Below are 12539 nucleotides of genomic sequence, written 5' to 3'. Positions count from 1 at the left end.
CACCCCCAACTGCCCTCCCCTGCAGGCCTGGTACCCCCAACTGCCCTCCCCTGCAGGCCTGGTTCCCCCCAACTGCCCTCTCCTGCAGGCCCGATTGCCCCCAACTGCCCTCCCCTGCAGGCCTGGTCCCCCCTCCCCAACTGTCCTCCCCTGTAGGCTATCTTGTGACAATGTGGGGGTGGCCATCTTGTGGCAGCCATCTTGTGAAGATGTGGGGGTGGCCATCTTGTTACTGACTCGAGGGTGTGAAGGTCAATTTGCATATTACCTCTTTATTATATAGGATGCCTGGACATGTGTGTCTGCCTGTGTCTGTGTGTACAGTCCAGCAGTCTGTGTCTGCCCCAGGCAATTTCTTCATGCTTCCTGCTCCCACCTCTCCTGCCTTGAACAACAATGACAACCAACAATTATATCACACTTCCCATGCCCCAGGCACTGTTCTAAGTGCTTTATCTGTGATAGTATGATCCCATATGGTAGATAGTACTATGTATTGCCATTTTATAGCAGATGAGGAAATCAAGGCACAGAGAAGTTAAGTAGCTTCCTCAAGATCACACAGCTAGTAAATATCAGAGGCAGGTTCAAACCCAGGCAGTCTGACCTCAAAGTCTGTGCTTTTTACCTCCAAGGTACACAGCACCCTGACTGTAGAAGGCCTGCAGCCCTCAGAGGTGCGGTCCCACCCTCCTAACTCCCACCCCATCACTGGGCAGGTTGCTGAAGTAGGACAGCCACAAGCAGTGAGTGTGGGGACAACCCTTCTAGACACACTGAGGCACAGCTTCAAAGAGCCAGCCTGAGCAGAGCAGCCCAGGAAATAGGCACACAGGCATGTCAGCGAAGAGGCTGCAGACTTGGAGCTGGGCTGCCTCACAGTCCACACAGTGACAAGCTCTGCAAATAGCGGCCAGAACCACGGGACTAAAGAAGAATCCCATGTGTGCACAGTTTGGAAAGGACATAGAGAGACAACAGTTGTCCATAGGAGCACCGTCTTTAAATAGAAAAGAGCCTGAAATACACCCTGAGTGCTCCCCCCACACACCCTCCACACACACACTCCACCCAGGGCCAGCTAAGTGACTGAACAAATGCCTTAGCTGTGCCGGTGGCGAGGGGAGGAAACCTAGTGCCCTGGCAGCTCCTGACTTTCTGTTCCTATTTAAACTGTCTGAATTGGGAGCATCGACAAGCTCCCAAATTAGCTTTTTAAATAGAAGCTGAGAGTTAAAGGAAAAGCGGCCGTGTCATGGGGGAAAAGCAAGTGAAAATCCCGGCCAGGCCAGGCCAGAGGCAGAGAGGGGGAGGGCGAGGCCCCTGGAAGGAGGCAGGGGAGGCAGGAGCCAGGGAGGGAGGAGGGCCCATCTCCTGGGCAGGGCCTCCCGCTGTCCCGGTCAAGGGCCTCCCTTCTGCCTCTCACTTGCTCTCTCTCATTTTCCAGGTCAACCGGTTGTGAGAAGGGCCGTAAATAAAACCCAAGCTGGCCTAGAGTAGGAATTCAAATCTTTCATATTTTCCTGTAGATTTTCTCAACAGAAAGGAGAATATAATCTACAGATAGTTCACTTAAACCTTGAGATGAGAGCCTGGGAGGAATGGGGGCCAGGTGTGTGTGTGTGTGTGTGTGGGGGGGGGGGGGTCTGAATTAGTGTCCTGCCTTCAAGCAGGGCGACAAGGCCAGGACAGCAGGTGGCCCATAATTTGACCTCTCTGGAAGAGGAAGGATACTCTCAGCTAACTGCTCCCCAAGGCCTCCAAGCTTTGGGGCAGACCCAGCTGCTGAGAACCCCCAAGATGCAAAACAAAGATGGGGAAGTACAAGAGTTCAACCTGGGCAGAAATAAAATACTGGGTTTTAACTGTCTGGAGGTGGACTTGGGGGTGGGGACTGAAGGCCCCTCCTGGCCCTGCCCACCCAGCTCTGAGGCACTCCCAGGGGGCACAGAGGTTGAGGCCAGCAGTCCGGAGAAAATCACTCTTCCCCAGAGGGAAGGGAGGAGGGAAGTGGCAGCAGTGCCAGGGCCTTCCCTGAATTCTTCCCCTGTCTGCCAGGGAGTGGCAGTGTTGTTAATCATTATTACTGTATGCAAATCAGTATGCAAATCCCACAGGGCTTGGGGACTCCAGGCAAATGCTAGTGCAGCCCACGCCCACCTCTTGAAGGGCCAATTGTGCGCCTTTCAGACTGACACTCTGGAGGGGGCTTTGGGGAGAGTGGGAGGAGTGAATGAAAAGGGGGCTCCAAGCCCCCAGGGGCCACTGGGGCCTACATCACAATGACCCGCCCTCCCCCCTTAATCTGGAACAGGATAGGGGTTCTCACAAGCGAGAAGCCCCCTTCTGGATCAGAGAGGTCCTTTCCCAGCCCCGCCCAGCTAGGACTGCCTTTCCAGCACACCCTGCCCTTCTCCGCTCACTTCTCTTTTTGCTCCGTCTCTCTCTCTCTCTCTCTCTCTCTCTCTCTCTCTCTCTCTCTCTCTCTCTCTCTCTCTCTCTCTCTCTCTCTCTCTCTCTCTCTTGGGCACGCACCTCTCTGCACCCAGAGCTGTGATCGCTCAAGTCCTGCTTTTCGGTGCTGCTGCCCAGCGCCAGGCCGAGGTCCGGGATTCCTGGCATCGGGCCGGAGACACGGGAAATTTTAGAGCTGGGGGTCCGCACAGTCGGCAGGGACCGAATTCTCCGCGCCGCAGCAAATGTGGGAGTCTGGGTCGCATATCACTCCAGGGATGCTGGGGGGAGGTGAAGGGGGACCGCTGCCCTTTGGCACGTGCCGCCCGCCCGTTCCCCATCCTGGGCCGAGGCACCAGGCAGTGGGGTTTCCACGGACTTCAGGGACAGACCAACGGACTGGACGGACCCAGGTTGAGAGTTCACGCTCCCAAGTCCAGACTGGGATCTGCATACTGGGTTCAGGTGGCGGGATAGGAGGGCGAATCCCTACCTTCAGGTCTTGCCCCTCGCGCTCCAGGAGGAGAGCAGCTCTAATGCGGGGTCAGGGCAGTATGTGTGTGTCCTCTCCCCCACCCCACCCCTGGGACCTGCCCAGGGCCAACACCCGGAGCTGAGAGCGCGGCGAGCCGGAGAGCTTGCGCGGCGGCGGGTTTCACTTCACCAGGTGGCCGGGCTCGCCAAAAGCAGGGGCTGGTGTCGGGTGGACAGTCGGTGAGAAACAGACACGCAGCTCGGTCCCCACACACCCCGTGCGCGCACACACAGGCTCTGCCGGCCACCTCTCCCTACAAACACGCCTCCAGCGCCTGCTCCGCGCGCAACCCCCACCCAAGCCACGCTTACCTCGCCTCGCTCACCCCCGTGCCCACCCTCGCGGGCACACTCCGCCACCTCCAGGCACACCCTAGGATTCCTCCACTCACCGGGGAGACGCATCAGGCTCTGCCTCGTCTCCCCGCCCCCCAACCCCGCTCACGCGCGCGCCCCTCTACACACACACACACACACACACACACGCACGCACACGCGCACACACTCACACCCTCGCGCGTGGGGAGTCACTCCCCCTCACGCCCTCGCCCCGGGCACCCTTCGCTGCGAGCCTGGGCGCTCCCGCGTCTCTTCCTCCGCTGCCTGGGGGCCCGCGCTCCCCAGCCGCTTGCCAGCGGGGATCGGTAGGGAGCCCAGGGCGCAGTCTCGCAGCCTCCCCCGACTCTCCTCTCCGCCCCGCCCGCGCCGCGCCCCCACCGCCTCTCCCTTTGGGAGAGGGACCTCGCCAGGCAGCCCGTGGCCCGCCGGCTCCGCTCCGCGCGGCGCCGGCAGCGGCGGGGGCAGGGAGCGAGCCCGCGAGCCCGCGAGCCGACTGGCGAGGCAGGAGGGGACGCGCTGCTGAGCCGGGGCTGGGGCGGCGGGGGAGGGAGGGGCCGCGGACTGACGGACGCGAACGGACTGAGCGAGGGAGGGAGCGAGACTTCACTGGCGAGGAGGCAGCTGCTGGGCGCTCCCCGGCTGCTGGGCGCTCGGCGCCTCCGTGGCCCCCAACCGGAGCTTCCTCGCGCTCGCGGGGCGCGGGGCCGGGGCCCGGGCTGGCTTCGTCGAAGGTAAGAGGGACGCGACCGAGCCTCCCGGAGCCTGGAAGTGTACGGAGCGCAGATCCCACGCCTGTTGCTCCTGCTGCCCACGCGGCACCCTCCCACTCGAGCCCGGGTGGGTGGGCGCTGGGGCGCCGGAAGGATTGGGGGTGGGGCCGGCGCCGCGGGGGAGCAGGCAGCCTCCCCGAGGCTTCTGTTCCCTCGGGCTGCGCTGCGGATCCACCTCCAGGCAGCGCAGCGAGGCGATGGGAGATTGGGGGGTGGGGGTGTGAACCTCTGCCCTCTTTCCATTGGCCTGCCTTCCCTCGGGGGTGCCAGAGGCAGCGCCCTGGGATCCGGCGGCAGGTGGCGACGGCTTGCTCGGTACCCCTTCTTTGTGAGAAGAGCAGAGAAATGGCTGAGGTCGGAAGCAGGGAGCAGTTTGGGGCGCTTCTCAAAGTTCTCCAGCCAGCGGGGTGCCTACCGGAGGCTGGGGCCCGCACCTCTGGTCCTGCTCCACGCCGCTTCTACCCTGCGAGCTCTGGGGGGGGGAAAGGCCGCTAAGGGACCGCAGGAGGCCAGCGCCCCGGGGAGGGGGTCCAAAGACTCACTTTGCGTGGTGTTTACACTGGGGACGGACGGGGTGCGGAAGGGACTGGGTAGAAAAGTTACCTGGAATCAACTAAATTCCTGCACTTGCTTAGTGTTGACATTTGAATCAAGTCCAAGATGTCCTGCTTTTTTTTTTTTTTTTTTTTTGCTTTTTTTTTTTTTTTTTAATCCCGGGCAGCGGTGACATGTCAGCAACAGGCAGAGGTTCTGGACCTGGGATCTTAGAGCAAAGGCTCCGTCCGCTGTATTTCCTAAGAGAGGGTGTCTGAACTTCCTCAGGATCCTGGCCACAAAGCGGTCTGTTTATGAGATCCGGCAAGGGTTGCCGTATGGTGCGTGTTGGTATTTTGCGTGAATGTACGTGATGGTTAAACGTAAGCCTTATTTACTGTCACTTCAAGGGTACTTGGGTGTTTTAGTTCTGCAGAAAGGGGGCCTGGGCGTGCAGGAACTCCATGCAAAGCATCTGTACATTTCCCCATGTGGAAATGTTGGCACATGATCAGGAATGGATATGTTTATTTTCCCTTGTCACTACTTGAATGAGCAAAATGCAAGCGCACAAGAGACCCCCAGAGGACGAAAGATTAGTAGCTTGTTCCCTTTTGCTGCTGAGGCTGGGAAAAAAGGAGCAAGTTCGGGAGAGTGTTCCGGTCAGCCTAGGAGTGGCACTGTGGGAGAAGAGGACCTGGGTGTGTATCCCAGGCCTGTACCCAAGGGTCCCCAGCTTGGCACCCTGTCAGTTTGGCACCCTGCCTGCCCAAACTCTGTGGGCACAGGAGAGAGCCCCCTGGATTGTCAGGACCCTCCCCTCCCCCAGACTGGCCTCATTCTGGGCTCAGCGATATAAAATTGTGAAAAGTAAAAGTTTCCGGGGACTCTGCGCCTCCGGCACTCTGCCGAGGTCATTGAAGGGCAGGCCTTGGTGATGTGACATTTTTGATGCCCTGGGCCTGTGCTCAGGTTCGGCGCCAGTGCCCAGGACGGGCTGTCTGTCACTTTGCTCACTTTGGGCCCTCGCCCTCCCAAGCCGGAGCTGTCGCACAGAGCTGACTTTTTACAGCCGGGGGAATGCTTCCCTTTTGTGGGATTTTCTGCCTGTCATTTCAACACTCACCTGTTTAAATGTCTTTTTCCCCCGGCCTGCCCCCACCCCCATCTTTCCCACTGTCAAACTCCTCTGCCAAAAACAAAAATAGCTTCAGAGTTTTCATCTGTAAGGCGTCCACGTCCTAGTAAAACCTCGGCATTTGAGGCATGCGCAGTGCCATTGGCTGGAAATGGGGCCGCACCGTTGTGCCTGTTGCAGGAATTCATACCCAGGTCGGCTCCAGGAGGTGTCGGTGCCCATCAGGGGGCCCACGCTGCAGTGAGAGCCACCAGAAGCCCTGCTTCAGCCGGCCATGCCTGCAGGGCTGTGTGGAGATATGGCTGGGGTGGCTGCGGGCATGGTATCCGGTGGGACTTTTTCTCCCCTTCCAAAACCTGTATGTTCCCCCCACAACACACCACACATACACACACACACACACACACACACACACACACACACACACACACAAAGTAGCAGTGGGGTAATTGCTCTCTTTTTTGGTACCTTTACTAGGGGACAGGCTTGTGCCCCCTCCTGGTTGTCAAGTAACACTGGAGGCATCATGGCCTTTGCCCTGTGGTGGGGAGGAGGGGGGTGGGGAAGCAGGGCAGTGGCCTGGCCAAGCCCTTGACTCCATGTTGAGACTGCCTGGGTTTAAAGCTCTCTGCCCACTTATTACATCACCTCGTACAGCTTCTCATCTTCCTCATCTGCAAAATGGGGGCAGCGGTGGTGTCTGCCCCTCAGGTTGTTGGCGGGGCCAGTTGAGATGGTCCATGCAGGCATGTGGCTCTGTGCCTGGCATAAGCAGGCCTCAGGGAACCTCCGCTGCTGTTCTTCTCACAGGGGGACCCAGAGAAGCGGTTAACACCATTGTAGGCTCAGACCACTCAGGTGGGGGTCCCTGTCCCCCGTTCCCGACCATTGCATGTTGGATTCTTCCCATGCTGCTGTGAGGAAGGCATGAGAGGGTTCAGAGGAGACAGGGCCGTGCCTGGCCTGCAGTAACTGCCCAATTATTGTGAGCCGTGATTGCTAAGAAGACACGCAGAAGCGTCTGTAATCCAGGCCTGAGGGGACGGATGCTAGAGACGAGGGGCAACACTGTATGGGAGCCCGCAGAAGGAGAGAATTTCATGGTGGGAGAGGTGGGGGCACCACAGCGAGGGTGAGGGCCAGGTGGGAATCTAAAAGGGCTGGGGGGGGAGGATGTTGCCAAAAGGAGGAAGGGAGCATGCCCAGAGACGGACCCCCACAGGTCTGTGCGTGAGCCGTCTGTGATCTCGCTGCTGGAGGGAAGTTGGGCGCCTGGAACCTGGGGCAGGAATGGTAAGCCAGGAGCCGGCTGTGGAAATGCTGCAGTGCTGGGCCCGGTTTGGATTTGATTTTGGAAGCTGTGGGGTGCAGCCATCAGAGCAAGGCTCAGGGAGATGACTGAGCAGCATGGATTTCTGGGGAACAGGAGAAACGGGGGTGGGAGTGGGGGTGAAGACAAACAGGCCAGCGGGGAGGAGGCCTGAGGGGACTGGGGCCTTCATGAGGGCAGTACGAGCCATTGTCTCATTATTTGGCTACTCTTTGGGTGGAGCAATGAGGAAGGAGGCCAAGGTGACAGGCCTGCGGTCAGGGATGCTGAGAGTAAAGGGAAAGGAGAAGCTTCTTGCAAGTAGGGAGATCCAAGCTAAGCCTGTCCTGTTCCAGGGCATCCAGGTGGGCAAGGCCAGTGGCAGCCCAGGAGTGAGAGGAGGTGCAGACCTGAAAATCCCAGAAGGGCCGAGAGTCAGGAGAAGGAAGCTGGTTTGACAGGGAGAGATGGAGCTCACATCCCATGATAAGGCTCACCTCTGCCTCATTTATTTCTCTTTTTTAAAAAATAACTTTATTTATTAATACTTTTTTATTGATTTCAGAGAGGAAGGGAGAGGGGGAGAGAGAGATAGAAATATCAGTGATGAGAGAGAATCCTTGATCGGCTGCCTCCTGCACGCCTCCCACTGGGGACTGAGCCCCCAACGGGGCATGTGCCCTTGACCGGAATCAAACCTGGGATACTCCAGTCCACAGGCCGACACTCTATCCATTGAGCCAAACCGGCCAGGGCACCCTCATTTCTTTAAACACAAAATCAAACCAACTGCATTCCAGAGGCCCCCAATAATTCTGAGTCAGGATTGGTTCTGAGTGATCAATTTGGGATTCGTGAACACGAGTGAGTTAACCCCAAACAGTTTCCCGTCATGTTACGTGTGTTTCTGTGTCACCACATGGCTACCCACAGATGGTGTACATTTGGGGAATGCAGAGCCATCTCACTATCGTCTTTAAAAAGCCAGATCTGGGAAGGTAAAACTGTTTCCCAAAGCCAAATATAATTCTCCCTGCCATTGTTCCCTCCGTGCAGGCAGGGGGTGGGGAGGGGTGTGCACAGTGTGGTCGGAGAGCGGTGGGGGAGGGGACCAGGAACTGCCGAGGGCCGGGTGGGGTCAGGTGACAGAGGCTGGCATGGGGAAGAGTATTGTTATATAACCCACGGGAGCTAAGCATGGTGGGCAGATGGAGACGGGAGGCGAGGAATCTGGAGATGGCAGTGAGCGTGGATCAGCTTCCTCTGCGAGGGAGAAGGGCAGTGCATGGGAGGCAGGTGAACGAAGAATCCCAGAGTCCCTTCACAGGTGGGGAGGGGCCCCTGCCCAGCCTCAGAGCCTGTCCCGTCTTCCTGTCATGGCTCTGAGGTCGTGATTGGACACTAGGTGGCTGGGTGTCCCAGAGAGTAACACTCGCGTGGGGACAGCCTTCTCCATTGGACTTGGGGACAAGCTCCACTGAGCCCTGAGCCTGCTGTGGTCACCGGCCATCTCCCAGAATATTCCAGGCTGGGCAACCCCAGCCTCCTCACCAGCGAGGAGTGGAAAGAAAGTGTTTACCTGAGCCCCTTCATCCACACCCCATTCCTGATTACCCTGGTGGATGAAGAGAGAAATAAAAATTAGCATGTTTATTCCACTTTGAAATTCGTTTAATGAGAACTCATTTACCCTCTCCCGATTTGAATTCGCAAGAAGGCCATAACCTTTCAGAGCTGATTATTTCCCGGGTCTTCCCCCATCTTCCTGCGAAAGAGGCTTTCCCTCCACATGCTCTGAGCCCTCTCGGAACTTGACAATTGGTCAGGCAGGCAGCAACATCTGGTGATCCACACGCCACGCCCCCGAGCTAGGTGCACTCCCCACAGGGGAGGACAGAGAGAACCGTCCTCTCTCGGGTGGTCATTTCAGTTTAATTCATTTGCTTTCAAGACATTTGCTGTTTCCCTCACCGGTGACCCTTCCCACAGTCCCACATCCCCCCTGCTTGCCCATCAGGACTCACCTGGCTCTCTGCTCTCTCCTCCTGTCTCCCAGGGGTCGCTGCACTGAGTCCAAGCTGGTGTGCACAGTCTGCGCAGTGGCCGCCCCGGCGCTGGAGTCACCATGGCGGCGGGAGTGGCAGCCTGGCTGCCTTTTGCGCGGGCCGCGGCCATCGGGTGGATGCCAGTGGCCAACTGCCCCATGCCCCTGGCCCCGGCCGACAAGAACAAGCGTCAGGACGAGCTGATCGTGCTCAACGTGAGCGGGCGAAGGTTCGAGACCTGGCGGACCACACTAGAGCGCTACCCGGACACGCTGCTGGGCAGCACGGAGAAGGAGTTCTTCTTCAACGAGGACACCAAGGAGTACTTCTTTGACCGGGACCCCGAGGTGTTCCGCTGCGTGCTCAACTTCTACCGCACCGGGAAGCTGCACTACCCGCGCTACGAGTGCATCTCGGCCTACGACGACGAGCTGGCCTTCTACGGCATCCTCCCCGAGATCATCGGAGACTGCTGCTACGAGGAGTACAAGGACCGCAAACGGGAGAACGCCGAGCGGCTGCAGGACGACCTGGACTCGGAGAACAACCAGGAGTCCATGCCCTCGCTCAGCTTCCGCCAGACCATGTGGCGCGCCTTCGAGAACCCGCACACCAGCACCATGGCCTTGGTCTTCTACTACGTGACTGGCTTCTTCATCGCCGTCTCGGTCATCACCAACGTGGTTGAGACGGTGCCGTGCGGCACGGTGCCCGGGAGCAAGGAGCTGCCGTGCGGCGAGCGCTACTCGGTGGCCTTCTTTTGCCTGGACACGGCGTGCGTCATGATCTTCACCGTGGAGTACCTCCTCCGGCTCTTCGCCGCGCCCAGCCGCTACCGCTTCATCCGCAGCGTGATGAGCATCATCGACGTGGTGGCCATCATGCCCTACTACATCGGCCTGGTTATGACCAACAACGAGGACGTGTCGGGCGCCTTCGTCACGCTGCGGGTCTTCCGTGTCTTCCGGATCTTCAAGTTCTCGAGACACTCGCAGGGCCTGCGGATCCTGGGCTACACGCTCAAGAGCTGTGCCTCCGAACTCGGCTTTCTCCTCTTCTCCCTCACCATGGCCATCATCATCTTCGCCACTGTGATGTTCTACGCCGAGAAGGGCTCCTCCGCCAGCAAGTTCACAAGCATCCCTGCCTCCTTTTGGTACACCATTGTCACCATGACGACACTGGGGTAAGTGGGGGCTGGTGGCCTGGAGCAGGGCCGGGGCGATGGGGCGGCGCAGCCCTGGATGGTGTTGGGGTTGGCAGAGGAGGATGGAGAGGGGTATCCAACATGTGTGACAAGGAGAGTTGCCTCATCACAAGGGAAGGCACGTGACTGATTCATTTGGGGGCAGTGGCTTGCTCCGAATTGAGCGTTCTTTAGGTGTATTTTATAAAACTTAGGAAGTTAAGTCACCGTTTCTTTATTCGGCCATGCATTCTGTGCGTTTGGGGGGGCGATGGCTGCATTTTATTTACATCTGTGCATATAAAGAAGAGAAACAGGGCAGCCGGTGGGGAGGAAAAGGCTGTGAGGGTTTGGTGAGTATTGCAAGGAGGGGACATACTTCCGTTAACGGAAGACACCGGCAGCCCTCTTTTCGGACCCTTCCTGCATTTGTTTGTAGCCTATTTGCAGGCTGGTTTCCCTTTTGCCTTACTTGTCCTTTCTGCTACCCCGGATGCCCAAGGGTTCCGTAGCCCTGAGTAGATTTCCTCTAAGTGACGCTGAACTTGGGTTTTCTGAAAAACGGGGCCCCAGTTTGTTTCTTCCTCGCTGAAGGAGGAGCAGCCTCTGTGATGGAATGACCTGGCTACCTGGGCGATGGTGAGGTGGTCTGAATGAAGCATGTGGTCGGACACAGAAGCAGCAATATTGTCAAAGAGATGGGCAAGGACGCTCCTTGAGGTCACCAGTGACCCTCTCTTCCACCTCCCAGAGGCCCCCTCTCCAACCGAGGCCACAGAAATGTATTTATGGTCCTGGGATGTGAAGAAGAAGAGAAAGGGGGCTCAGGAAGGAGAGTACACTTTTCCCCCTAACAGGATTAGGGTCAAGGAAGACAGCTTTAGGGAGACCTGTATTTCTTAGGGTTTCTCCTTCAGCCGTTGCAAGTCAATGAGGCTAATGCAAACCCCCTTCACAATTCGTGTGCTGGGTCTATATTTGCTTAGGCCAGGAAGCATTATGTTGCTGGTGGAGAATTCATGAAGCTTTTTATTTGGTCTTTGGCAATTCGTTTGGTGGTATTCTGGTGATTCAATATTTTTCGTGGCTGAAACCCTGTGGCCGCTGGTGTGGGTTTTTCTGTAGTGCTGGGCATGCTTCTTGGGAATGACTGAACAGGTGATGGGACCTTTTAAAATGATTACATTTGTCATTCTTTCATATTGGAGGGAGTAGCAAGGGGTTGAGCAAGGGATGTCATTGTCCATCTGTGAAGGCCACTTTGGGTGGGGCATTCCCTTTACCTCTTGTCTGTCTGACAGAGGTCATCCTGCCCCCTCCTCCTACTCCGACACACACTCTTCTTCAAACACTGTTCCCACCCAGAATGGGCAAGAATGTCTGCCCGTTTGACCTTATGTTTCTTGGCTCAGGGAGCAGATGTGGGCTCTCGGGTATGATGGGATATTAGGAATGAAATGGGCCAGAGAGTGTGCCCCTGTGTCAGAAGAAGCGGGCATCTTTGTCCTTCCAGGCCAATCCTGGCCATCCTGTCACATGGGAGACCTCACCCGTGGCCAGGAGCTGCCTGGCTGTACTTCTGATGTGGCTCTGACTGCCTAGTGCCCTCACGTGCCCTTTGTGGGGCCTCATGACACCAGAGTGACGTCTCAGTCTGCCATGGGGAGAAGACAGGGCAGATGGAGGGCAGTGAGAGCTAAAATGGGATTGTTTCAGAGGACATCAGTGGCCGCTTCAGTGACCACCTGCCTATTATTTTTTATTATTAGTGTAGTAGCATGTGTGACTACTATCTGTCAGCTGCGTGCTGAGCACTTTGCATATATCTTCTCTTTAAGTCTTCACAACAGCCTTGCAAGGTAGGAAAGATTATTTGAAGATGCAGAAGGTGAGGCTCAGAGAGGTTAAGTACATTTCTGGAGTCACAAAGCTGATAAGGGCCGGAGCTTATTTTCAAATACCAGTCTGGCTGCCTCCATCTAGTGCCCTTTCTCCTTTCACTCACCACCACTTGTTTCCATACCATCAGGGCCCGTGGGTGGGAATCAGACCTTCGGAGTTATTACTTTTTTTATTATTCTGGTTGTATCGCGATTCGTGAAAGCATCAGTGTAGCGAGTACTACATGGCAGGCACTGCTCTAGGCACACAGGGATTTTATAAATTAAACAGTTCTTTCTGGCAAGTCAAAATACTGCCTTCCAATGAATGCTGCTTTCATAGAAAATCC

The 12539-nt window shown here is 57.0% G+C and overlaps 1 protein-coding gene across 1 annotated transcript in view; it reads left to right on the top strand.

Moving 5' to 3' along the window:
• KCND3 (potassium voltage-gated channel subfamily D member 3) overlaps positions 1-12539 on the top strand; it is a 174629-nt gene that overhangs the window by 36735 nt on the left and 125355 nt on the right. Inside the window, exon 2 of the mRNA XM_079761209.1 lies at positions 9135-10309. Within this exon, the coding sequence (XP_079617335.1) occupies positions 9204-10309 (1106 nt within the window). The 5' untranslated portion in view covers positions 9135-9203. The remainder of the gene's footprint in view (positions 1-9134; positions 10310-12539) is intronic.

The sequence above is a fragment of the Cnephaeus nilssonii genome (assembly GCF_951640355.1).
Source record: "Cnephaeus nilssonii genome assembly, chromosome: 21".
NCBI lineage: Eukaryota > Metazoa > Chordata > Mammalia > Chiroptera > Vespertilionidae > Cnephaeus > Cnephaeus nilssonii.
This window is presented reverse-complemented; position numbering and strand designations above follow the sequence as displayed.